Source organism: Aptenodytes patagonicus, chromosome 5 (assembly GCF_965638725.1).
Source record: "Aptenodytes patagonicus chromosome 5, bAptPat1.pri.cur, whole genome shotgun sequence".
Classification (NCBI taxonomy): Eukaryota; Metazoa; Chordata; class Aves; order Sphenisciformes; family Spheniscidae; genus Aptenodytes; species Aptenodytes patagonicus.
In genome coordinates, this window is record NC_134953.1 from 6270010 (window position 1) to 6296526 (window position 26517).

Genomic DNA, 26517 nt, shown 5'->3' on the forward strand with positions numbered 1-26517 from the left:
CATTTAACTACAGCTGAGGGGAGTACGTAATTATACGAATCTTTAACCTCCTAAAAATTTAAACCAAAGGCACTCTATAAAGAAGGAATTATAAATGTTGTAACCTCTTTGGGAAATGAAATGACAGCAGCATCTTTTTTGTTTTTTTTCCTTTTCTAATCAGAAAGGGAAATCTGACAGAAAGAGGGAGCAACAGAGCATGTTTCTCTAAATGGATGCGCATACCCTTATGTGAAGGATAACCATTCAGCAGCCAGCATTTTTATATCTATAAAAGTGCATAATGCTTCCCTATTCAAAGGAATGCTACTATGCACTTCTACAAGTATAGTTCAGTATAGAAAGGTTCTGTATAGAAACCAATTTTACAATTAAAATCTTGCTTGCTCTTTTACTGTAGTTGTAGCATTAACTCTGTAATCCTAATTCTTGTCCTTTTGTTTCTCTAAGCCTGTAACACTCTGGACAGGAAAACAGGTTTTCAGCCTCATTCTCAAACCCAGTGATGATTGTCCTGTAAAAGCCAATCTACGAACCAAGGGCAAACAGTATTGTGGCAAAGGGGAAGACCTGTGTTACAATGATTCTTGTGAGTGACGCTTCTAAAGCTGTGTTTTGGAAGTCTTCAAAGAAATCGGAGCTATGGTGTTGTTGAGTTTGTTGCTGTTGAGCTCACTGTGGGAGTTAAAGCAGTACTTCACATAAGTGTTCTTGAAATGAAAAATAAAATTACGCAGTTTTTCTCAAAAGCGGAAGTCATGCTGAACACCAAAGAAAAGACTGGCGTGTTTTCTTGTAATAAAATTTCTTTTGTATGATGCTAGGCTTGTCGTGATACTAACGTAGTATTTGAAGGTGGGAGAGAGAGAAAAGCAAAGAAGCTTAGGAAGCAGTTGTGCAGAGGGCAAATGGAAAAATTTAATATCTTAAGTGGGGGTAGCGATACAGGGATTAGAAGTCAAACAGTGAAAGGAGCTAGGATATGTAGGGAAGACAGGAATTCCTAGGATATCAAATCATCTGTAGCCTTCCAGTTAGGGAAGTCGGAGTGGCAGATGGAATCCAGAGCACCAGGGTTGAAGAGGCTGTAGGAGGTGAGCAAGGCTTTGCTTGTTATTAATTTAACATTCGTGTGGTAACAGCTGGAAAAGACCTTGAGCAGGCAGGATGAGCTTGGCTCATTGCTGCCCAAAGCGTGAATTGAGGAACCGTTGATTTACAGTAATTCTGTCATGTAATGTTGATGTGAGAAAGAATTTACCAGTTAGGACTCAAATCCACTCTACACCAGACTCTGACCGATTTCTTTAGAAGATAGGACCACTCTATGGTTGTGAAGCTGGTTATAAACATGGTGGCACGATTTTTTTTCAGCCTCTAAGGAATGTGGGGTGAAAGGCAACAAAGCAATCCTGTTCACACTCGTGTGAATATAGGCCATCGTCTTCACTCCGCAGTCTTTTCATTTGAGGAAGTAAGGGAAGAATTTCCATTTTCTGAGTTTGACAGTAGCAGATGATGCGGAAAACTTTTGGATTTCATTGGTGGCTCTGTTCAGTTCTCTGAAAAAAAACCTTCATTTCTGAAGCAACACGAATTCTCTTCGGAAAGTTCTCTGCAAATTCTCCAAAGTCTCAAGAAATCCTGGTATCATATTTTGATTGTATGTAATAAGTAATAGAGCAGTGACTTCTGGTTCAAGAATATGATTACCTAAATTCACATTGAAAATGTTGAACAGAGTGCAGTGTGCAAACACCTACAGCGTTCTGCATAAAATGATTTAAATTGGATCCATCTACATATGCCGGTTCTTCTTTGAAAGATGCATAATGGAGTTGAGGATGAACATATATTGTACTGCTCTCATTGAAAATATATCTAAAGTTCATGTACAGAAGATACTCTTTAATTGCTTGAAGGCTAAAGCTTATAAGGAAGATTCAGTGCCTGAAATGGAAGGTTCCTGATGAAGCAAAAGGAAGTCATCTAAAAGAGGAATTGTGTACAGGCCTACAGGCAAGACGGATGTCTTTATGATATGCTCGTAATTAGAGACATCTGAGTCCAGTGTCTTTTAAATGTAAGCTGTGCCTCCAGAGGCGATTGAGTTGAACGGAATATCAGAATCTTTGAGTAAGAGAACTGTAACTTGACTGCTGAAATTTTGTTGCTCTACTTTATAAATAGATAAATAACTTTGTTGTATTATGCATGATTGAGGACTTTATTTCTGGACAGATAAGACTGATTTGAAGACTTTGTTCTTATTAATGAAGTGAAGTTTTTAGATTTTTCGATTTTTAACAAAAAGGATTATTCACAATGTTTCTCACAAGTCTTAAATTGGATACAGTTGCCTTTCTAAGGAGGAAGGGAAATAAATTCTAGCTGAAGTTGGTAAGGTCAGGTTGTAGGCTGTTCCCCTTACATACTTACTCATGCGCTTTTACAGATACATTAAATGTATGCTTTTGGGTTTTGTTCTTTTCATGAATAGAGCTTTTATTGAAAAACCTACTCCATAACTGATCACTAGAGTTTAGGTAATGTTTTAGAAAAACGATGAATTCTTTTTGCCTTTTTATTTCTAGATGTCACAATTCAAAACAGTGAGTTAATGAGTGGCAGCATGGACAAAGGAACCTTGGGTTCAGGATCCAAAAACAACATCTTCTACATCTTGCTGAGAGACTGGGGACAGGTAGAAGCTGCAGATGCCATGTCACGACTAGCCAGACTTGCTCCTGTCTATCTTTGTAAGTAACGGGGGAAGTACATTTCGTTGTAAATTAGTATCTTAAAGCAGAAATACAGAGCAGTCAAGCAAGATTTTTGCTTCAAATATCATGTACTATGTTTAAAAAAAATAAGCTAGTTGTGAAGCTGACAGAAACAGTGAAACAACTGATTTGTGTTTCTGAAGTGCTTATGATGGTCACATGATGGGAGGAAAAAAGAAAGTTCCTGATGATAATATTTCCTGGTTTTAATTTGTTTTCTCTATATGAGATTGTGCTATAAATATGATTTTTTTTTTTTAAATTTTTTTTTAAATATTAGCTAATCGCGGCTTTTCAATTGGAATTGGTGATGTAACCCCTGGGCAGGGCCTGCTAAAAGCTAAGTATGAGCTCCTGAATGCTGGCTATAAGAAATGTGATGAGTATATTGAAGCTCTGAACACCGGCAAGCTACAGCAGCAGCCTGGTTGTACTGCAGAAGAGACACTAGAGGTAAAATTTTTAATTTAAATCACTATATATTTAGAGTAGTGACTTTATGAATATATTAATGTAAATTGTGAAGTTCAAAGTGGTCTTCTGAAACCTAAAAATACAAGCAAATAGGGTCCCTAGGTACGCAACTTTAACTGAGTCTGTCTAGGCTTAACATTTAGATGCTTGTATGCATCTAAAATACGTATCTAAAGATGCTTGTATGCATCTAAATACTAAACAACTGAGATCCTCCCGCCTGGCTGGATATATTGGGGTGACATACAAGAGGATAAAATTAGACAGGTAATTGGAATGGGGTTAATTACATTTAGCAATATTTGCTAAGTTAATAAAGAACAGTTGCAGCAAAGGACCTAATCCAAGAAGCAAAACTTTCCTTTAGTTACAGTTCTGTTTATATGCAAGTGTTGTCTTGCCCCTTCTTGGTTATGCTGGGTTTTTTCTTTTTTCTGTGGAAATTGTGATGAAGAGCAATGGATGTTGCCCAAAAGCTTATGGACAGGGACTTAATGAAGTCAGCTGAAGAACACTGTTCATTGCCTTTAATGGTTTTATACACTTGTTTTCTTGGCTAGTCAATATCTAGTTTTTACCTTTAAAAAAAAAGTAGAAAGAAAAAAAACCTGCCAACAAAAAACCAACCAGAAAATCCACCCTATGATGAAGTACTGCCACAGTTGTCCAGTTTGAAGTGGCACTCTGAAAGAAGTGTCTTGCAGCCTTTTCCACTCTTCCTCTTTTCAGATACCTGTGTATGTCCAAGAAATGTTTTTTTGATACATTTGTTGTGTTCTTAACAATTGGAGATATCAGCATTGTACTCTCTGAAAGCAGTCCCAAAAAACTTTTTGGTTTTTTTGTGGTAATCTTTCACATAGCGCAGTGAGACTTAGAGCTTAGTTCAGTGCTCAGTTTAGCTTAAGCTGGTGCTGCTGACAAAAGAGGTTGTCATGTACCCTGGCTACTCCTGTCTTATCCCACCAAAGACTTTTTGTGCAGCAAACTGGAACGTTATGCAAGTTAAAAATTAAACTTATTTTACCCAAAGCAACGTCTAGGTTTCTTTCTCTTTGTTGTATTTTGAATTCCATTTGACTACTGGAGGTATTACTGGCAAATGATAAGAGAACTGTTTGTGTATGGTATTTTTAACGAATGCTGAATCTCTGAAATCTTGGATTTCAGGCCTTAATCCTTAAAGAACTCTCTGTTATCAGAGATCACGCTGGCAGTGCCTGTCTCAGAGAACTGGACAAGAGCAACAGTCCCCTTATCATGGCTCTCTGTGGTTCTAAAGGTAGGGATAGCTAAACTTTGGAATTAGATTGCTCGCTCCATCACTGTTCTCAAAATTACTTGTTCTGTCTTTATAGCTTGTTTTATACAGTCAGTTGTTCAAGTAGTAAATTCATGTCGTATAGATTTGAAGTGATTTTTCTCAGTAAGTATGGGTTGGGTAGAGTTAATTAAAATCAAGCTGATGTGCTAGTTTTCGTATCTTTAAATTTTTAGTGCAAGTTGAAAAACACCCATTGGAACTTTAGATGTTCTTAAGACTTGAAGTAATTTGTCAGTAAAAAGTTTTCAGTTGCATTTCTGACTTCAAGTGTCCATATCACAAACAAAAATCAACTGGAAATGACATATTAAGAATTGGAACTAATATTTCAGCTATCTTCACTGCATTGTTTCTGAAGGACCACCTGTGTAGTAAATACTTGTTTTATACTCAAATCCTTATCTGAGCTTTCCTTTATTTCCTGTGAGAATTTGAAGAAATCACTTAACCCTTTGCCTTTATTTATCTGTCTCTAATAAATTGTGGAAAGCCTCACGGTGACATTTTGTATTTCTAAAGAAATACTGAAATCTAAGAAGAAGGATATATTAAGTGTATAATGGGGGGGGCATTGTTTGCAAACATGTTCAGCAAATAAAACTTCTGAGTTAGTGACTTAATTCTCTGGGACTTAATTTGTTCTAGGAATCTTGGTAGACACGGAACCCTTCATGAAAAATATTGTTAAAATACGTTCATTGAAGAAATTGTGAAGCGAAATATGCAGGTTAGGATCATGGGTTGTACAAAACAATCCATAATACAAAACAGGGTAATTTAAGGTCTGTAGCCGAACAGTGGTGGCATGAATGTCTATGACCCAAAGAAAAACATTTTGAAAGGAGTTGTTGGCTATATCATAGACTAACTTAGTTGTCAGCCTCTGCATAAATGCTGAAATGAACAGGACAAGTAACAGAAAGGCTTCTTTAACTGTTGCAACTTTAAGTGCGTTTGTCAAGAATTATGAAGCTAAATAATAGATCTTCATGGAAGTGAAGATAGCTCATCAGAGGAGCAGTGATATTCCTCATTTGTGAGTGAGATTTTTTTCTTTCTTTCTTTTCAGGCTCTTTCATTAATATATCCCAGATGATTGCTTGTGTAGGTCAGCAGGCTATCAGTGGGTCCCGAGTTCCTGATGGGTTTGAGAACAGATCCTTGCCTCACTTTGAGAAGCATTCTAAGGTAATTCTGTATGTTTACAAGACACTGTAAAGAAAAGTGAAACAGGTTGCCTTCAACCAATTTAAGAAGGACGCATGATAGGATGTATTGTCATGACATGGTGAAGGATCACATGTGGTGAATGTAAAATGTTTTGAATGTGATTTGGGAGTTAACAGCAGTGGTGTGAATTGCCATGGGATATCTAGCTAGCTTGAATTTTTACAGCTAAGCCTTGCTTAGACCTTTCTAATTTAGTAAAATTGAAGTGAGTCTGATGATACATTTTTGATTCTCTTGAGAGTCTTAAAAATAATTTGTTAAAGTTTCACTCTTGCGTTCTGTTTCACTGCACTAAGACTTTTCAGGACAACTGCTTGGGTGTGTGTTGGTATCTTTAGACAGGTGAAACATGCCAGATAAACCATTCTGGAGTCTGTTTTTTTTCTTTTTCCACTAGGATAGATATCATGGGCTGCTCTGAACATTCCATGTTTGAGTTCTGTTATACATGAAGCAATAAGGAGTCTCATGCGCTTGCTAATACAATTCACTGAGATTCTTTTTTTTTTTAACTGCTATCTGAAATCTAATGATCAAAGGTTCTAGGTACCAGCCGTCGATCTTGTAGTGTTAGTCAGGTAACTCAGGTGTCAGATGGTAGCCATGACACTTGCGTTTGTCACTAAATGCCTAAATTTCAACTTCTGAGTTCTGTAACGTAAAATCTTTTCTATTCCGAATAAGTCAAAGAAGAGAAAATACTTCATGGATTAGATGAGAAGGTAAAAGTTAAATTTTAACTCTAGCTTTTTACTGCTTTAGAAAGCACTACCTGTTAAATAACAACAAAAAGTGATCTTCTAAGATTAACCTCTTTGTAGCCTATACATTGTTCTATGTGATCACGGAGGCCGTTTGGTGTTATTTGACTTAAAGGGATGCCTGCATAAAGTTCATTGGCAAGAACTCTTCTCAGAGGTGAGAGCAAACCAATCGAAAGAATTTGTTACGTACGTACCTCCAGTCATATTTTTTTCTGGATTCCTTAGTCTTCAGCACTGCAAATACCTTTGCTATACTATTGCAAAATGAACGTTCTTATTGCCTTTTCAATTTTGGCAACTTTAAGGGAGGCCGAAGTGTTAGAAGTTGGTGTAGTGTTTGCAAGGAATGGCTAGAAGCATGACAAGGCTTGTAGGAGGAGGAAGAAAGTCTAATAGATTAGTTTGGAAGAACTAGGCAAGGGTTTTGAAGTCTTTATTCAGATCTAAAATACATTGAACTTCAAAGCTAAATGCAGCTGAGACAATTGCTCTGTTTGTGTATGTATTGGCTACCTATCTGAAAGAATTTAGATGACATACAATGTGTTTTTCTGTAACATGCATATAGAATGTACATTGCATTTTAACCTTTTTTTCCCCCCACTCTTCTCCGTAGCTTCCAGCAGCAAAAGGCTTTGTCGCTAATAGCTTCTATTCTGGGTTGACTCCCACTGAATTTTTTTTTCATACAATGGCTGGTCGAGAAGGTCTGGTTGACACAGCTGTAAAAACAGCCGAAACTGGATATATGCAGGTAACTGTCGGTGGAGTGGGGTTTTTATCAGTCTTGCAAAAGGAGGATATGTCATGTGCATGTTGAGGTGAGGGGTGGGGGAGAAGTGCATACATTATGTGTGTGTGTGTGTGTTTGTTTTTAATGTAGCAGAGAGTAATTTATACTTCGAAATACATTACTTTGCTCTGTTCTCCAGTAGATGTGAGGTTTGTAAACCAGACCTCGGGCAATGGTATAGTGACATGCTTGTATTAACACGGACCTGTTGGAGCGGGTCCAGAGGAGGGCCACGAAAATGATCAGGGGGATGGAACACCTCTGCTACGAAGAAAGGCTGAGAGAGTTGGGGTTGTTCAGCCTGGAGAGGAGAAGGCTTCGGGGAGACCTTATTGCAGCCTATCAGTACCTAAAGAGGGCTTATAAAAAAGATGGGGACAAACTTTTTAGCAGGGCCCGTTGCGACAGGACAAGGGGGAATGGCTTTAAACTAAAGGGGGGTAGATTGAGACTAGATAGAAGGAAGAAATGTTTTACGCTGAGGGTGGTGAAGCACTGGCCCAGGTTGCCCAGAGAGGTGGTGGATGCCCCATCCCTGGAAACATTCCAGGTCAGGCTGGACGGGGCTCTGAGCAACCTGATCTAGTTGAGGATATCCCTGCCCAGGGCAGGGGGGTTGGACTAGATGACCTTCAGAGGTCCCTTCCAACCCAAACTATTCTATGATTCTATTAAGCCATTTCCTCTTGAATATGGGTGATAAAAGCCTTTGTTCTATGGAATTATTGAGGACTACTTTCTATGTAGTGTGTGTTCCTAAAACCCATGTGAATGATGGAAGTTTTGTCCATACATACATTGTAACATAGATTTGAGTTGTGAGTGCTTTTTCAGACATGGTGTTTCAACAATGAGAAACAGAAAACACAAATCCTTAGTTTGGGTTATTTAAAAAAAAAGATTGTCTGGATGACCGAAATATGGCTAAGGTTCTTTTTCAGTATCTGTCCTCTTTAGGTAACAGGCACCTTGGCTGTATAGACTTGGACTTAAAGTTCTGTAAGGTGTTAGTGTCTTTGGCTGTATCTCCTGTGAAAATACATGTCCCTCCAACAAAGCTTCTTGCTATTATGAGCCATCCTAAGACTTCAGTGAAAATATTTAAGTAGTATTTTAAGTATAATCCTCTTCCCAGTGCAACAGGCAGTAGAAAAGCCAAGGTAATGTGGGGCTGGGGACACGTTCAGAGGTATGCAAGTAACTCTACAAAGACTGAAATCAGTTCCTTTTGGGATGGGTAACTAATTAGACCATTTGTCTCCCAAACTAAGGGAATAATGTTTGCATGTGTGTAAGTATATACAAATATATATAAATATAATAAGCAACCTGCAAAATATTTTTTTCCTCATCAACTTTCACCCTACATGAATAAATTGCAGCACTTGGACTTCGGAATTTAAAAAAAAAAAATCTTAACATTTATTTCATCTTACCTTTTTCCTCCTCAGTGAAAAAAAATTACCAATTTATAATCTTTAGTGAGCTAATTTAATTTCATAGAACAGTGAAGTCCATCTTTCAAGTAAAAACGTTTTTAACCACTAATGCTTCATAGCATGCCTTCTTTTTGGGAGGTGGAGGAAGGAAGATGGTAGTAAAGGGATTTCCCAATACAAGAAATTAATGTAAGAGAAGTAGCTAACACTGGTAGAAAAATAGCACCTACTGGCTTTGACAGATGAGCTCTTTGGTTTTTGTCAGTGAAAATAGTCGTTGACTGGTTTTGCTTCCATACGCAAAAAGTGTTGTATCCCTTGAGAAATAAACCTTACTGGAAGAATATGAATATTCTGTCAAAAAAAGAAAACCAAATTCCTCAGACGATGATAGGTTCTTGCAGCTTAGCGTTAGGATGTGATGGAATTTCTAAATGTGGAGACCTGTATTGTTGCTTTAAATTTTTTTATTGTTGGCTTTCATGTGCTGGGGAATGTACAGTAAAGCCCTAGGGATAATGTATGGCTTAAAATAGGTTTTCATGCCTGCTAATCACTGTGTCAGATTTATTTCCTGATTCCAGTTTCTATACTTTTTATAATCCCAATCAATAGCTATTTTTAAAAAGATCCCACTTACTTTCCTTGCACTTCCCCCCCCCTCTTCCCCCCCCCCCCCCCCCCCCATTCAGAGGCGGCTGGTAAAATCACTTGAAGATCTTTGCTCACAGTATGATTTGACAGTCAGAAGTTCTACTGGTGACATTATACAGTTTATTTATGGAGGAGATGGCTTGGATCCTGCAGCCATGGAAGGGAAGGATGAACCGCTGGAATTCAAGCGAGTTTTAGACAATATCAGGGTAAGGATTACTGAAATCTTTGTTGGAAGTGTGAAGAGACTATTAAGCGTGTAGGAGGGAGTAGTAAATTATGGGGAGAATTGTTTCAGTTGAAGAATTTATTTTTAAATTGCCTTTTCAAGTGGTCCTGCTCAGTCTTCCAGCATGTGTGTACTAAGAGTTACAGATATTTTTTACATTAGAACAGAGCAACTAGGACCGAACTGTGTATAAGCTGCAAAAAATAGAATTTTCTTCTGTGCTTAGACATAGTTCTAGGGCCTAATATCCAACTAACTAGATAAATTACTGCTGGCTTAGTTGGGTACTAGATTGGACTTACATTACACAAAGTAATTACTTATTAAATCAAGACATGTATGTTCTTTGTGTTGAACTGCTTCTTAAGTCAGAGGCCTGATGTGTTGTTGAATAACTCAGGGGGGTTGCACTAGATGACCTTTAAAGGTCCCTTCCAACCCAAACTGTTCTATGATAACTCTGGACATATTGTGATGTTTGAAGAAGGGTATTGTTTGGTTTTGTGGTGGGTTTGTTTGTTGGTTGTTCTCCCATCACCACCACCACCACAGACAAAAGCCTTTTGCTGAAATGACTGTTGGGATTTCTGTAATGTGAGTGTAATAAATTGATAGAATTAGAAGTGTGTGTGTGTGTGTGTGTATACCTTCAGATTTACATAAGTAAGTAGAAGTGTATGTGGAACTTCTCTTCACAATAGTCTGGTATCATATGGTAAAAAAACAAACAAACAAACCCCAAAAAACCCAAACCAACCAAAACTAAAGAATGCTGTTAATCAGTTGTATGCAACTATATTCTGTGTCTTTACAATGAAGTTTTTGTGCGTATGTTTTATGTGAAGAAGTAACTTTTTTTCCTCTTAAGGCTGTATATCCATGCAGAAGTGAACCAGCCCTTAGTAAAAATGAATTGGTGTTAACATCTGAGTCCATCATGAAGAAGAATGAATTTCTTTGCTGCCGAGACAGTTTTCTGCAGGTAATTATCTCGCTTCCTTATCACGCTGTGATTAACTTTTCCTTATAAATCAAGGAAATTAAATAAAATGGTCTTACCAATCTGTAGGAGCAATGGCTGAATTGTATGCATTAGTAGCAGGAGTAGTAGTTTGTTCAGTAATATATTTCTGTACATTTAGTGGGCGGGGAGGTAGGACTAGTAATTTTAATTCTTATTATGGTAGTTGTTCATGCTCACCACAGAAACGTTAGAAATGAGAGGAAAAATCTAGTGATTTTTTGAGTAGAAGGTGCCGCTAATCTGAGATACCTTGCTGGAATTTCTCTCTATAGCAAGGCGATACAGTAATTATGTGCTTCCCCTGGGACATCAGAAATGAAATAATACTTACTGACTCTACGTAAGAAACCACTAGGACTGAGTCTTATACTCTGTTATTATGCATATGTTTTGATATTATCAACTTTCTGACTAACTGTTTTTACTCATTTGCTTGTTTTTCTGTAATAGAAACACCAGCTATACACTTACACCTATTTACCTTGCTTTCTTACGATACTAACGCAGCAAAAAACTCTTGTCATATGAAGTGCTTTGCTGGACAGGGTTTATCTTCTGGGGAGCACTTACATGTCTTTTAAGGATGAGTGAATGTTCACACGACTGCTTGCACTTCGACTTGTAAAAGTCAATTTGTTTGAAAGAGCATTAAGCAATTTTAATATTTATGAGGGCAGCCACACTTAAGACTACTTTGGGAGACAGTGATAAGAAGTGTAGAATTAACCTGCCTGTGGACACGTAAAGGTGTTACCTTGATGAACCTTCTGATTACTGGCAGTGATGAGAACAAAATGAATTGTGACCTGCTTTTGAAGGGTTTCTTTTTAATAGATCAGAGTGCTTCAGAGCAGAAGGTAACAAAACTAGTAAGCAGCTGTTTATAAACCTGATTTGCGATTCGGTTGCTAGAGCAGAGTTGAAAAAATAATTATATCCATACTTGAAATATGCTGTAAATCTTAACTGCATCTCTGAAAGAAAAAAAAAATGCAGTGTATTAATATCAAAGTTTGGAGATGAAGCTGTTCTTTGAGGTGTACATCTTTTTAATTGTATCAGGAAAATCTAAATAATTGCTGTTAATTTCAGAAGCACAGATATGGCTACATCACCGTAATGGTAATTAGTTTAACTTAAGATTTTTAAGTTTTAGATACTGTTACATTTTCTTCTTTCCTGTTCTTTTTTTTTTCTGTTCATCCTTGAAGGCATTAACTGAGACAGGTTATGAAAAATATAATGAGGTAATTGTAGCATGTGTGTGCACTGTGTGAGCATTAATGTTAGTGCTTTTTAGCTAAAGATGTGTGTATAGTGCTAAAGTAACTGATTAGCATATATACATTACTGCTTGTTAAATTATAATGTAGGCATTCACCAGAATAATTTACCCAATTCCTTTTTAAAGGTGAAAACCATGACACGTGCATTAATCCCCATAGTTAAATTTTAGGATTTTGAGCATTTGAGGAAGCTTTCTTTTAGAGCATGACTTTCCTCTCTAAAACTCCTTCTTTCAACTTTTAGGGATATTAGCGTGTTTTTCTGATGTTTTCCTATCCCTTCCTCCACTTTTCCCTTCCAGAACAGAGATATTTCTTATCGCTGTTACTTTACCGGGAGGTTCCTATAATGGGCTTATTCACTGTTGTCCAGAAAACAGTATGTCTAAATAGCCTTTTTCAAACAGACTAGCGTTCATTCTGCCTGCACTCTGCCCTCACTGGAGGGAATTCAACTGATGAAAAAGCAGATTGTTGGCTGGCACAGTTTCAATTGTGTTAATATTTCAACATATTTGAGTATATTAAGATACAGGTGAAAGGAAATTTTTGTTCTTATTGAAATTGGGAAAATCTTTAGAAACCCTCACAATCAAAAAAAAAATCGTAAAAATTCCATCATTTTTCTGTGTTTTTTTGGAGATGATAGAATATGAGTACTGGGGAGTGTGGTGCGAACATGGAAAAAGGCCGAGCACGCAGCCAGTCGGTGCTGGCATGTGTAGAGCTGACCTAATGGGTCTGCCCGGACTTGAACGGATTATTGCTGAATCTTGCGGGATTGTCTGTACCACTCTGCCTTTCAGGGGGCTTCTTAACTGTGAGGATTCTTGCATTAGCAGCGCTTCACGTATAGAAATGATCCCACTAGCTTAAGTGCTGGGAAACATGATGCAAACACCTGGGTGACTAGGCTTTATATCCTGGGCTGCTGTTTTGACTAAATGTCGGCTGTAGGAGCTGACAAGGCCCACGTTGAGCCAGAGCATACTGAGTCAGTTTGGTGCCTTTTTGTTAAAACAGGTCCAGACTAAAAGACTTGATAGGTTTAGGCGATGTGAAAGAACCGATGGTTTCTTGAGCTCGCTGTGGAAGTTACATAGCTGTGCTCACAGGGGACAGTGTTGCACTGAAGATGGTAAGTCCATAGAGACAGACAGGCTCAGCAAAGAGTGAGCTACATTTTCCTTCTATTTGTAGCATAAATTAATCCATAGTTTGGATAAACTGCCAACAGATAATTGAAAGTTGAGAGGAATAGGTCTTCTCCTCTTTCAGTTCTTGTGCATGAATAAAACTTTTGACAGTGAAAAATAAATGTCTTCAGAGATTTATCTTTTATTTATCACATTTTTTGGCTCTAGTGTATGGAAATAATGTATCATTTGAGTACCTTATTTTTACAGTTCATAATGATATATAACAATTGATTTAGTATGTTGGAGACTTTTTTAAAGTATTTTGGAACTCAGGGACTGTCAAAGAGGAAAAGTTGACAATAAATAGTTTGCCATAATGCTATTTGCAGTCCTATGCTGGTTTGGTCTTAAGTCTGCCCTATTGTGGACTTTCTCCGTGTGACCACATGACCCAGTTTCTCAGCCAGCATGACAGCTTCTTTTGAGGAGTTGGTGGTGGTGTGATTATTATTATTCTCCCCTGGTTTTATGTGAGTAGGTGAAAATTTAAAAGAACTTAGTCTTCAGTGTTCTGGAGGGAGAAGTTAGTGTTACACCTTCTGCCTTCTTCCCCTTCCATTCCTCCCTTCCTGCCCCTCCACAAAAGGAGCATCTTTCAAGATGGAATTACTTTTAAAGTCTCTCCTTAGTGGTTCTTTTTTTCACTAGATCAAATGTTCTGGATGATCTTCTGCAAGTCCTGCAATATTCCTTTTTTTAATGCACCTGTAGTAAAAAGATTTATTTTTCTAATACCACATTATTGCTTAACACTTATTTTAGAAAATAAATAATTTTATGCAAAGATTTCAGGGTCAAAAACCTTTAAAGTGGCAAAATATTTCATTTGTGAATTAATATGACTTACTGCAGGGCAAAAGGGGCAGAAATGTGTGAATGCATCCTGTTGTCAACCAAGTGGGGAAACAACTTGAAGCATCCGTTCCAGCAGCACACTTCTGTTGTCGGTTCCTTCGTTTGAACTTTGTTCTAGTATTCACAGAAAATAATGTACTATCTGAAAATACCTTGAATACCAGTAAGGAAGTTGTTTATTTTGAGAATCTGAGGATTCTGTTAGGATGTAATAGAAGTGTTTTGATAACGATTTATGAATTCAGTTGTAAAAAAAAAAAAAAAAAAAACAACCCAGTATTGTTTCAATTTATGTTCCAGTAAAGACTGCTAGAACTGCTTTTGGGTAAACCTGGTAAGAGAGTGAAAGGCTTATGTAGTACTACATGTTAAATGCAATTATCTTCAAGACCTCTCCACAGCATAGAGAAGCTATTTGAACTATGTTAGGTAGAGACTGACGTGTATATATCAATTTTGAGGGGTTTTTCTCCCCAAATAAAGTACGTCTTGAATCTCTGAAATCTATCCAGCAGGTGTCCTTTATATAATTCCTCTCTTGCCACAATCTTTCCCCTTTGACTTATTTTGAGTACTGAGAAATGAGTGAGAATGTGTTTGTGTCACTATACTCAGAAAATAAGAATTTTGAGGGTTGGGTTGGTTGGTTTTTTTGATGGCAGAATCAGTTTCAGTAACTCGTGGGTAGGAGGGAAGGATCAGCCGAAGTCAAATCTCTTAAATTTTCAGTGTGTGCTCAGGAAGGATGCTTTTATTCAGTGTGGACCATATTCCTCATGTACTGCTACTAATTTGTGGTTACACAAGAGTGAATCTGGTTTGCTAAATTCTAGTGTATGTGCGTGTCTAAGTTTCAATTGTTCCTCTCTTCATATTGTGCATTGTTAATTTATTATTGTTAACGTTCCATTTGGAGCTCTAAGCAAATAACTTACTGCTGAAGAATTCAATATGAAGATCATGTCTTTGCTTACTGTTGTTTTAATGTAATTTCAGGAAATTAAAAAATTCATCAAAGGTGTTTCTGAGAAGATAAAAAAAACTAGGGACAAGTATGGCATCAATGACAATGGCACAACAGAGGTAATCAGTTTCAAGGGAGTAATTACGTAGTTATTTTAAATCTTCATAAGCTATTGCTTTTCCAACTGTTCTATTCTCTTTTCAGCCACGAGTTTTATATCAGTTGGATAGGATTACTCCAACACAATTAGAGAAGTTTCTAGAGACTTGCAGGGACAAATACATGAGGTAAGTGTTTAGCCTGTTATTTTCTCAGTAAACCCTCCCCCCCCCCCCCCGCGTTTAGCAGTCTAGGAGTGTATTTTGCTATTTTTACTGTACGAATGTTGGTTCTGCTGTGAATGCAATACAAACAAAGAATAAGAAACAGTTGGCCCCGATGACATAAACATTGCAAGACAAAGGTAGAATGCCAAAAAAAAAAAAGCATCACCATCTAGAGGTGGGTTTGTTAAGGCAGAGTTGAGTCTTTTACGACAGTTTTAGAGGTCTGACAGAGCTGAGGTTTTTACCTTTCTGTCTTGAGTCATAATCAGATTCTTTCATTAGAAGACTCTTACTGATTTGTTTGGTTTCCTTTTACATTGTAGAAAAAATGCTTTACATTTCATTTTATATTTCTTGAACATGCAAAGCTATCTGCTTGTGTTTAGGCACCTTTCTTCTGAAGTAGTAGTAATCATACCAGCGAACACAGTTTTCTTCTAAAGCTGCTTACTGCTTACATGCACAGATTGTGTTTTGACAGCAGATTCTGGTAAAAGCCAAAAGTGATAGGATTCAGAGTGAGAGAGGATATTGTTTAAACACTAACATTTTTACACCCACTGGCAGACATGTTCCCTTCCTCCCCCTCTTGCAGGAGATTGTTCCAAACCTTCAAAGAGTCCATGCAAAATAACGTCTGAATAGATGAGTTTCAAATCCATATGAATCTTGATGGTTATTCTTGATCTACACAGTCTGTGAAGAGTTATGTCACACTTTGCGCTAAGGTGTTCTTGAATCTGTTACGCGCTTGTAGGAGCTTTCTGTATCACAAGATAGTGATAGCGTGGATGTTTTCATCTCTTTATCCATTGAGAGTTGTTTCATTTACTTAGACTCCTTGGATTTGTCCATTGGCACGCAGCCATTGGTGACATCTGCTTTGTGGCCTCACGCTCACCCACATCAATTGTTTGTTAATATTTTTTCTTTTTCTAGAAAATGCATGTATATGTTAAATTCTTAACATAACTATTTCAAAGCAATTACCAGTTTTCTGCTTTCAGTTACGAGGATTACTTGCTTACGTTTGCCTTAAGTGTTCTTAAACATGAATTACCTATTTTACTGTAGTAAGTTGTTTTGGCATACTATATTATGCTGATCTGACAACTGAAAGATGGTATCCTTGGGAAGGATCTAATTGCTATGATGATTGTTTTATAGACTACTGTCATTTTACCAGGACAACACTCTCAGCTGAGATTTCAGCAATTTTTGGGTAGATATGACATGAATGTAAAGAGAACTCCAAATAATAGTGAAAACAATAACCTCTACTTAAATAATTTTGTTTCACAGTCATCCAGAATTAATTCCTTTAGCTAAATCACTATTAGACAGCAATTTTACTTGGTAAGAGTTCATCAAGGAAAATGCAAGAAGCTGCTACAAGTTAGATCGATTTAGGAAGTGGTATTGTGCCTTAAGTTCAGAGGTTATATTTGCTCTAGAAAAGCAGATCACTGCACTCTGTGAAAGCTTAAGAATCCTAACTGCAGGATCTGAACAAAATTGTAGGGAGAACGTAAGCCACCCCTCAACGTCTCATTGTGAGATTGCATATTGTAGAGTAGTGGTCTTCATTTTTTGTCCTGTAAGGACAACCAGTTCTCAAAGTAGATAAATTTTAGAAAGGGGCAAATGTGGGAATGAGCCCATTACATGCATAACCTGAAGGGAAAGTAGGTGATCAGTACAGGGCTTTTGAATAAGATGAAAACAAGAAGGCATTAATATCTGGATTTTGCTCTGATTAAAAAGTAATCTTCATAGTAATTTCTTAAAGACAACTGAATAAAGGTGTCTCATGCTTAAACATATAAAGGGGAGTTTTGGAAATGTTAGCGTGTGGGATTTCCCTGAATGGGGAATCCTGAATCTATTGCTTGATGCTTAGGAGAAGGAGGACAAGCGTTTTGTTTTCTGTTACGGATGTTATGCTAGACCTGAGGAATGCCTGTATGACAGGGCATCTTCTTGCCTTGCATGAGATCAGTCTTGAGTATTGGTGACCTTTTAACCTCTCTCCTTGTTATTTATTAAAAAAAAAAAAAAAATTAACAAACTTCTCATGTATCTACCAGGATAGTTTCTGTCTTTGCTTGCTTAGGATTTTATGCCTTATTGAGTTCTATGTGTCTTTCTGTATTTTTTTATAAGAGAATTTCTTTATCAGGGCACAGATGGAGCCTGGTTCTGCAGTCGGAGCTCTTTGTGCACAGAGTATTGGTGAGCCTGGCACACAGATGACTCTGAAGACTTTCCATTTTGCTGGTGTTGCTTCAATGAACATTACTTTGGGTGTGCCAAGAATCAAAGAAATCATTAATGCTTCAAAGGCTATTAGGTACTAACATTGTTTTGGTTTGTTTTTTTCCCTTTGCCCAAGTGAAACCTGATGGATAAATTTGCAATATGCGATAGCATTTCCCTGTTCTCAGTAATATACTAGACAACATGGAATGCATGGAATACCCAAACAAGAAAAACCTAATGTCTGTCCAACTAAGTGATACTTAGGGCCAGAGAAGAGACAAGTTTTATTTTTCTGAAAATCAAATGAGGTAAAGTCGTTACTTACTAAGTTTAATATCCCATTAGGTGTCTCTCATGTATTGTGAAACTTTCTGGTGTTTAGCGGTAGTTGAAGCATACCTATTCCTAGGTATCCGTGAAGCCATACTTAAATAATACTAGAACAGTGTACACCATGAAAATAGTCGCTAGTTGTTGTGTTATAATCTCTTGTGTGTTTGCTTGTTTTTACCAGCCTGAAGTACATGAACAATAATTTCCTTAAATGTACCTGAGGAAGCTGAAGGTCTCTCTATCTTATTAAATACTACTCTAGATACGAGATAGGTTCCATAAGGCAAGCTGTAGTTCAAATTGCCATCTGTAATCTAGCTGAGCAATTTCCTAACTGGGTTTTTTGGTGTGTTTTATTCTTTGTAGCACCCCTATTATAACAGCACAGTTGGACAAAGATGATGATCCTGATTTTGCCCGTCTGGTTAAAGGAAGAATTGAGAAAACTTTGTTAGGAGAGGTAGGAAAAATTGTATTATTGCTAATGCTTTAAATGTAAACATTAGCCAATTGCTGTGGGGCATTTTAACCTTTTTCACATGCTAACTGTTTTGTCCTGATCTCTTAAAGATTTCAGAATATATTGAGGAAGTGTTTCTTCCAGATGATTGTTTCATCCTAGTGAAGCTGTCTTTAGAGCGCATTAGACTACTGAGATTAGAGGTGAGTTGTTCGGTTCTTATGCAGAATATGCCTTGGGTAAGTTCCAAAGGGTCTCTTAATACTGTCCCAGAAACAGAAATCAGACCAGTGGAAGTTAAAGAAAGAAAGTGAACGAAGGATGTCCTGTGGCTACATTACATCTGGAATTTTTTTTTTCCTTTTTTTCCCTTGTAAAGTGGATAATTTTTCCTTTATTTGGAAACAAGAGAACATACATTCATTTCTTGGTGTCTTGCTAGATACGAGGATGCCATTTCTGTCCGTTAGTTAACATATAGGCTGGTACCCTCAGCATAGGATAGTATTTCATGCAATTTACAGGAGTGACAATTTTTGTTTATTTTTCTACATCCCGCTTTGTTATATTCTGTTGAAAGACTGCTGCACGTATTTGAGCAGATTTATATACGTTAAGAGAGATACCCTGATGTTTGCTGGCTGACTTTTGCCACAGGTGAATGCAGAGACTGTGCGCTACTCTATTTGCATATCTAAACTCAGAGTAAAGCCCGGGGATGTTGCTGTCCATGGAGAAGCAGTTGTATGCGTGACCCCTCGTGAAAATAGCAAGAGTTCAATGTATTACGTATTGCAGTCCCTGAAGGAAGAACTACCAAAGGTAAAAACAAAGGCTGTCTCATGCTTTTGTGGGAGGTAATCAGTAACGATAATTTGGAGTTCTATGGTGGGAAGACGAAACAATTCTTGTCAGTATTGACGATGAAGATACGCTGAGTCCACAACTCTTAGATCGCGACGCTACTGCTTTACAGCTGAAACTAAGCTTCCGTTACTAATCTTTCTAAATAAAATTGAAGCCTCGATGCTTTCCTTACAACATTTACTGAAGCATTCTGAGTGCAGCAGTTGTATGAAATAGTTATATCTTCTTCCAGCTAGAATTGAACCACATGACAGTATCTGGCGTTTTTGCAGCTTTCTGTGAGGAGACTGTCTCCTTTGGATTTTTAAAATAGTGATAAGTGAACCTTATTACGGCAGAATGCCTTTCATTTGTGTGGATCTACCACCGTTTAAAGACCTAGGTCTGAGTGTCAGGATATCTGGCATAAAATAAAAAATGTAGGTAGTGAGTAAGGTTAATAGTACAGTGTGAATGCCACGTTTGCACTAGTGTATTTAAGAGCAGGAAATCTTACTTCATATGTGTTTTAACTGAGCGTTTACTCCAAAGACTGGAGCTTCTAAATAGGTTTGAATGCTGATAAGGGTTACCCTTTTATACTGCATTACTGTACACATCAAAGTTACCAGTTTTTTTTCTTTTGTGAAGGTTGTAGTGCAAGGTATACCAGAGGTTTCCCGAGCTGTCATTCATATTGATGAACAAAGTGGAAAGGAAAAATACAAACTTCTGGTTGAAGGTGATAATCTGCGAGCTGTTATGGCTACTCACGGAGTGAAAGGAACAAAAACATCCTCTAACAACACTTACGAGGTAATGTTCAAATGGGTACTGTGGGTGTTTTCCCCATAGCGTCTTTATTACAAGTGCTTGTTTGTGCTCAGATGCAGCAGTTGATATCTAATCAAGCCTGGTTTCACTAATAGTTGTCAGAATGCATTATCGCAAGAGAATAATTCGACTGGCAGCACTGTTCACTTCAAAGAAGCTTTTTCTATAAATATTTTTAAACCGGAGAAATGCAAAAGGGTAGTAATGGAAATGGAGTATTATCTGACATCAGATGGTATTTGTTCCAGGAATATACTTGCTCCAAGCATTTGGCTCTAACATAATCTCCTGTGTAGGTAGAGAAGACACTAGGAATTGAAGCTGCTCGGACAACCATTATCAATGAGATTCAGTATACAATGGTGAACCATGGTATGAGCATTGACAGGAGACATGTTATGTTGCTGTCTGATCTAATGACTTACAAGGTTTGTACGATGCTTTTTCTAAATGTTACATTGGCCTGTTTATACAAATTAGTTTTGCCATGTTTGAGAAGGATGGGTGAGCTGGGGAGATGGAAATCAGTTATGGGTTTAAAGAATTGTAAGCTGTACTGACCAAATACTGTTGTTTGTACATCAAACAAAATGCTTAATTAATCTAGTTCTTGGGTGTAGGGGGGAGAAGGTCTATTTTGACTGAAAACAAGTTGATAATAATGAGTAGGGAATCATAATTTCATATTGGAAATAGGAATCCTAAAAATTGCGGTATGAAAATCAACTGTTTGGGTAACCATGCGTGCAATTTAAGGCTTGCTGTGCAGAAAACCACATGGGGTGTGGTTCATAGCAGCTGCACTGTATGTAAGAGTCAAAGGATACAGACATTACAAATAGAATCAGATTACATGTAGAGCATGAACAGTCTTCCAGAACTTGTTAGTAGAAAATCGTATCTGTTCTTTATTGATTGACTTTCTTTCCTTCGCATCCGATATGTTTTTTAGATTTGAGTGCACTTAGTGAAGCAAGATTTTCCACTTTGCCTGCCAGAGTGCAAGGGTTTAATTTGGGTAAAATGGATGAAGGAGTTCTGACTTGTCCCAAAACTGTAGGGCTTTGTTGTACTGAGCTGCAGCAGTTCCCAGGGCTGGCCGTGTGGAGCTGCAACACAATAGTGGAAAAGGGCACCAGAGTGCAGTGTTTTACACTTGTTGGGCTCCTAGCATGCGTTCTTTTGTCTGTACTTCTGACTTGTGCTTCTGTGCACAGTCTGTTATAATCAGGATGTTTGTTAGAAACAGAGGCAGAAACAAACCAAGTTAGTTTAAAAAGCTAGTTACTTTTCTTCTGGAGAGTGGAAAAAATGAAGATTTAACATTTAATCTCCTGGCAGCTGAAGTCAAGATTTATCAGTAGACAATAGGCAGTAGCTTCAGCATAGTGCTCTCGGACCCCACTGAAGTTTGTAGCTCAGCAACTCATTTATAATTGTGGGGGGGTTTCTCATGGCCATGTTTCTTTCAATCTTTCCAATATTGTTGCTTTAAAAAAAAAAAAAAAAAATCTATTAACTACTTATGACAGCTTCTGTTGTGTATGAATAAACACTTCTGTTTTACTTAAATAATGATTACTACCAAACTATTAACCTTCAGGATGGTTAACTGTGAAGCAGCATATTATGACAATGCTATATTGTAGATAGTAACCTTTTTACTTACTACTTGTTTCATGTGTTTGTTCGACTAAAAACTACATTTCTGCTGTTCACTTGATTTGCTGCTTTAGCAAACATAACTGACCTCCAGCCACTATTGTGATAGTCTTTCTTTGGGTTTTTCCATCAATCAAGGGTGAAGTGCTGGGCATTACTAGGTTTGGACTGGCAAAAATGAAGGAAAGCGTGTTGATGCTGGCTTCTTTTGAAAAGACTGCAGACCATCTCTTTGATGCTGCCTACTTCGGACAGAAGGATTCTGTTTGTGGTGGGTATTGCAAATTCTGTTGCAGTTTGTGGTCCTTACCCAGCATCTCTAAACCTCTTCAAAGCATTGGATTTTTGCCCTTGTTAAGCTTTCTGCTCAGCTTACGTGCCAGAAACTTCAGGCTGATGAGGCTGATCCGTACTTCTTGATCCTAGAAGTTTGGTGGATGGTTCTCTACTTCTAATCTCAATCAGAGATCTTGAAGTCAGTTGGACATTTGTTACACGTTTCTTAAAGTAGACTTTTAGTGATTTGGTTTTACTTCTCACCACATAGCTCAGTGAAATACCAGGAAATTTGTCCCACTGTCAGTAGTTCTGTTTTTTCAATTGTAAAAGTTTGTATATCTTCAACACCTAGAGCTGATTACGGAATCTAGTACCCCATTCAGTATTTCAGTTTCGGTTTCATTCCCAATAAGAAGTAGGAAGACATACATGTCTCAGGTAGCATAGCTGAATATCATACTGTGCATAATGATGGCTTATGTGATTTGTCAGTTGTACCTAGAAATAAACAGAAAGGCAAAGTTTTTGACTACTTCAGTTAGTTCTGATCTAAATAGATAAAAATTGTTAGCGTTTGTTTTTTTTTTAAATTAGAAGCCTTGTTTATCAGTACTCTGTTCATTAACAGAACAGAGACGATTCCTGCCCTGAGAAATTTCTTTTTAAACGTATCTGTTCTTCAGTTTTAAAGTTAAGTTCATTAACATCCACTGAATCATCTTCTCACTGAATTAATGAAAGAATCCGATAGGAGTTTAAAAATATATGTATACATGCACACAAGTGCATGCATGCGCACACACATACAGCCAAATGGAAAATTCAAATAGATGAGTTTTGTCATTCTGTTTGTCTCTTAATTTTGCATTTCTACCATGCACTCTAATACTTGGAATTGAAATTATTTTTTTTTTAAACTCCTTTGCCCCCATTCCTCCCAGATTTCTTTCTCCTTTGAACTACGTACATTTTGGAAGTCTCTATCTAGTACATTAAACAGAGAAAAGGAGAAGTCAAGCAGGTTTCACCCTCTTCATCATCAGTTTATGTAAGGCCTGCCATCCTGGAGCTGTCACCGCGCATTTGGATTTTCTGGGTGCTAATGAAGTATAAAAATATGACTGTATTATGTTAAGGTTTACTAGTTTGTGTGTATTTCTAGGTGGTCTTAGAAAGTGTAGTCAATTTGAAACGGTGCTTTGTGGACAGTATATTTTCTGAATTGCTGGAATCTGTTAGAAACCATTGTATTGCTAGTTTGTATTTTAAGAACTCTGCCACTTTCTGGCTGTCCAGCGTTCCACGTGAGTGGGATTTTCTTATTTTATTTAATTATTATTTGCCCGTGATTAAAGCAAGGATCCTGTGGGAGACTGATTGCATCCCGGACAGCAAGGAAAAGAAAATGTTTTCTCAAAGTCCCCTCTGAGCTGGTAAAATCTTGTTTTGAATAATGCGGAAACCAGAGAACTTCTCATGTTGCCTTCTATATAAATGTTTTCGTTCAAATAAGGAAATGGAATGGACAAAACAGAAAATTGTTGTCTGTCTTCCAAAACTGAAGAGATGATACTGGCTTGCTTGTATGAAAAAGTGCTGTGCAGCTGCCTGACCATCACTAGTTATCTCTTTGAATTGCTATGAAAAGACTCTTACACACTCATGGGTTTGCATCCCCAGAGCCAGAAAAAAATTATAACCGTTGCCAAGAAAAATGAGTATGTACCCAAAATCAACTATAGGTGCTGAACCGAATGGCATCTCAAATCAGTGCTTCTTCTGAATGTGTGGGTGTAGTTTTAGACCATGTGGCCTTTGAATCCCTTTTGTCTTGTAAGATGCTTTTTCCTCCTCGAGAAAATGGGGAACAGCTGATTCCTGCTTTACCTACAGAAAGACAAGCATTTTCTTCTGCGAATTGCTGATGCCACCTTTCAGAGGGCAGAGTGGGTTGCAAACTCGGGCAGAGGAGTACATCCAGTTCCAGCAGCATCCACTGGATGCTGGAAGCAGGATCAGCAGGAGTGCTACTGTCTGCAAGCCACTGGTTAGGGGTACAGTCAGCTTGCCTTTCTGTCCCCTTCCCAGAGAGTAGCCAACAGCACCCTTCGTTTCTAACTTAAGAGTGGGAACCGAGAGCTACAGATCACTGCCGTGACGTTCATTTATGAGGAGGTAGTCTGGACGGGAAGTGTCAAAAATAACCTCTGCAATAAGAGCAGTGTGACTGGCTTCATCTCTACCTAGCTTCTTCCAGCTGAAAGTGAGAGCAGCAGTTCATGGCTGTCAGCCAGATGCCTAGATCTGCAATAGATTGTAACCGGTAGCGTTACAAGACGTTGCACTGGAGGAGTCTTGGATGGTCATTAGAGCAGAGCGTGCTGTCCTGGCAGTTTTTCTGCCATCAACAACATCGTTATCTTCACCCGTCCGATGCGATTTTCATTGGCCTCCATTAGCCTGAGCAGATATATAACATACACTTGGTTTTTACCGCGGCATGTTCTGTCCAAACGTTTCCTGCTCTACATGGCTGCTGTCAGATCCTGCAAACTATTACTCTGTCCATGAGGCAAAAGGGAGGCGGGGTGGACGGGCTTCTGGTATATACATGGAAGTATTGCAAGGGAAGAAGGACTCCCAAAATCTACACGCAGTTTCCGTGGTTCAGTGGTTGGCTCAGGTTGAAAGGTCATTGTGCAAAACCCAGGTAAGTTTTATTCTGCTAGGTGTTAGGAAAGTATTTCCTTTATCCATTGTAACCTGCGTGCCGTAGGGGCTGTACAAAGTAGTGGGCCTAAATATACAGTAACTCCTAAGCATTCTGTTTTGCACAAGATTTTTAAGTGCATAATGTTGGAAAATATGTAGTACAAATGCAGCAACGGTCTAAGAGCGAAAATACAGACTCTTCATTCACATACTTTTAAATTGCCAATCAAATCTTGCCAGAATTTTAAGCAAACTGATTTTCATTTGTGCATTCAAAGGTACAGCTTTTATTGTTTTTTCTTAAACGTTTATCTGAAGGACAATATTCTTACACTCCCGAGAACGTGCGAAAGTGTCAGTTGGATCGTTAACAGTACACAGAGGGAAAAACCACCGGTATCTGATAGCTTGTTTGTCGTGTGGAACGCTCTTTGGAAAAGTAGTATACATCAGTAGATCTGGAATATAAACGTGTCAGCACACCGCTGTGAAAATATTACAGCTATCAAAAACAGTTGGGACAGACTTTCTAAATTCAAAACGAGCACTTTGAAAATGCAGAAAGCTAAAGTAGTGGTATGCCTCTTCCACTGGGAAGTTGCGGGGGTTTCAAGGGAACTTGGCCAGATTTGACTGAAGTCTTAGCACCGAGTCAGAGAATGAACATGAAGTAACTTTGCCTTCATCTTCTGCTGTTGGCACTGGGTGGAATGCGTCTCCTCCAAAAACAAACCTTCTGAAGCTCTTTCGTCGCTAGAGAAGGTGTTTAGGTTAGGCTGAATTTTTCCTGTCTAGAATTTAAATAAGACAGACTAGATAACGTACTGATCTGATGACCATACCGTTTAACTTCTTCCAGTGAAGAGACCTGGGTCTTTACGTGTGAGGTTCAAAGAGGTTTGACAGGCGACACATACAGAATGGGCAAATGAAAACAGTTTTGTAAATCCGTACTCTGCAGATGTTCAACATGTTTGGTTTTTTTTTTTCCTAGGTGTTTCTGAGTGCATCATCATGGGAATTCCGATGAATATTGGAACGGGACTTTTTAAACTCTTGCACAAAGCGGACAAAGAATCGACCCCTCCTAGGAGGCCTCTGATATTTGATAATAATGAATTTCATATTCCCATTGTTACATAGCACTTGGACATAATACAAGACAGCAAAACAAGAAATAGCAAGAAAACGTCATTTAAATTAAGAAACGTGTATTATCAGTTCTGTGTGTCTCTAACTGAATTAGTAAGTGAAAGACTATCAAAAGAATTGCCTGATTGTTTACCGCCTGTTGTTAGTACAGACCCTGAAAGGAGAAGCTTCTCTGCACCAGAGAGTGGAAATAAATTTAAAGTGGATTTCAGCTGAGAAAATTTTCTTTTTCGTGTGCTAGAATTAGATCTTTGTGTTAATGTTAACGGGTGGAAGTTGTTACTAACTCAGTGTTAGACACTTGTATTCAGATTTGATTTAAAAAAACCCCAAAACTGCAAGAGAGTTCTGTGAGCTTGCACGGAGCGCGTTTGGAAATGGCCTTTCAACAGGAGCTGCAGGCGTCAATCCATGGCCGTTAAGAACAGAGGCTTCAGAAAGCTGGAGCCGAGTCTCTGATTAATTCATACGGAGTTACACTTCAAGAGTGCTGTTGAAAGCGTTTGAAATATTTGCTCTTTGCTTGTGTTTTTTTAATTGTTTGGGGTTTTTTTTTTATCCCAAGTTATTATCCAGTAAATGGTTTTCCTCCCCAGGATTCTGCTTTGGGACGTACCTGCAAGAAGCTGCAGCTTG

The 26517-nt window shown here is 38.0% G+C and overlaps 1 protein-coding gene across 2 annotated transcripts in view; it reads left to right on the top strand.

Moving 5' to 3' along the window:
• POLR3A (RNA polymerase III subunit A) overlaps positions 1-26091 on the top strand; it is a 37789-nt gene extending 11698 nt beyond the window's left edge. The window contains exons 14-32 of one of the 2 annotated variants that reach the window (XM_076338410.1): positions 451-589; positions 2595-2759; positions 3064-3236; positions 4428-4539; positions 5651-5769; positions 7192-7329; positions 9500-9670; positions 10559-10672; positions 11926-11961; positions 15051-15137; positions 15223-15305; positions 17524-17694; positions 18303-18396; positions 18507-18599; positions 19054-19218; positions 19894-20058; positions 20373-20504; positions 21877-22009; positions 25724-26091. In XM_076338410.1, the coding sequence (XP_076194525.1) occupies positions 451-589; positions 2595-2759; positions 3064-3236; positions 4428-4539; positions 5651-5769; positions 7192-7329; positions 9500-9670; positions 10559-10672; positions 11926-11961; positions 15051-15137; positions 15223-15305; positions 17524-17694; positions 18303-18396; positions 18507-18599; positions 19054-19218; positions 19894-20058; positions 20373-20504; positions 21877-22009; positions 25724-25872 (2439 nt within the window). In that variant the 3' untranslated portion in view covers positions 25873-26091. The remainder of the gene's footprint in view (positions 1-450; positions 590-2594; positions 2760-3063; positions 3237-4427; positions 4540-5650; positions 5770-7191; positions 7330-9499; positions 9671-10558; positions 10673-11925; positions 11962-15050; positions 15138-15222; positions 15306-17523; positions 17695-18302; positions 18397-18506; positions 18600-19053; positions 19219-19893; positions 20059-20372; positions 20505-21876; positions 22010-25723) is intronic. The other variant, XM_076338411.1, reaches the window with a different exon arrangement.
• Positions 26092-26517: the final 426 nt, after the last annotated feature.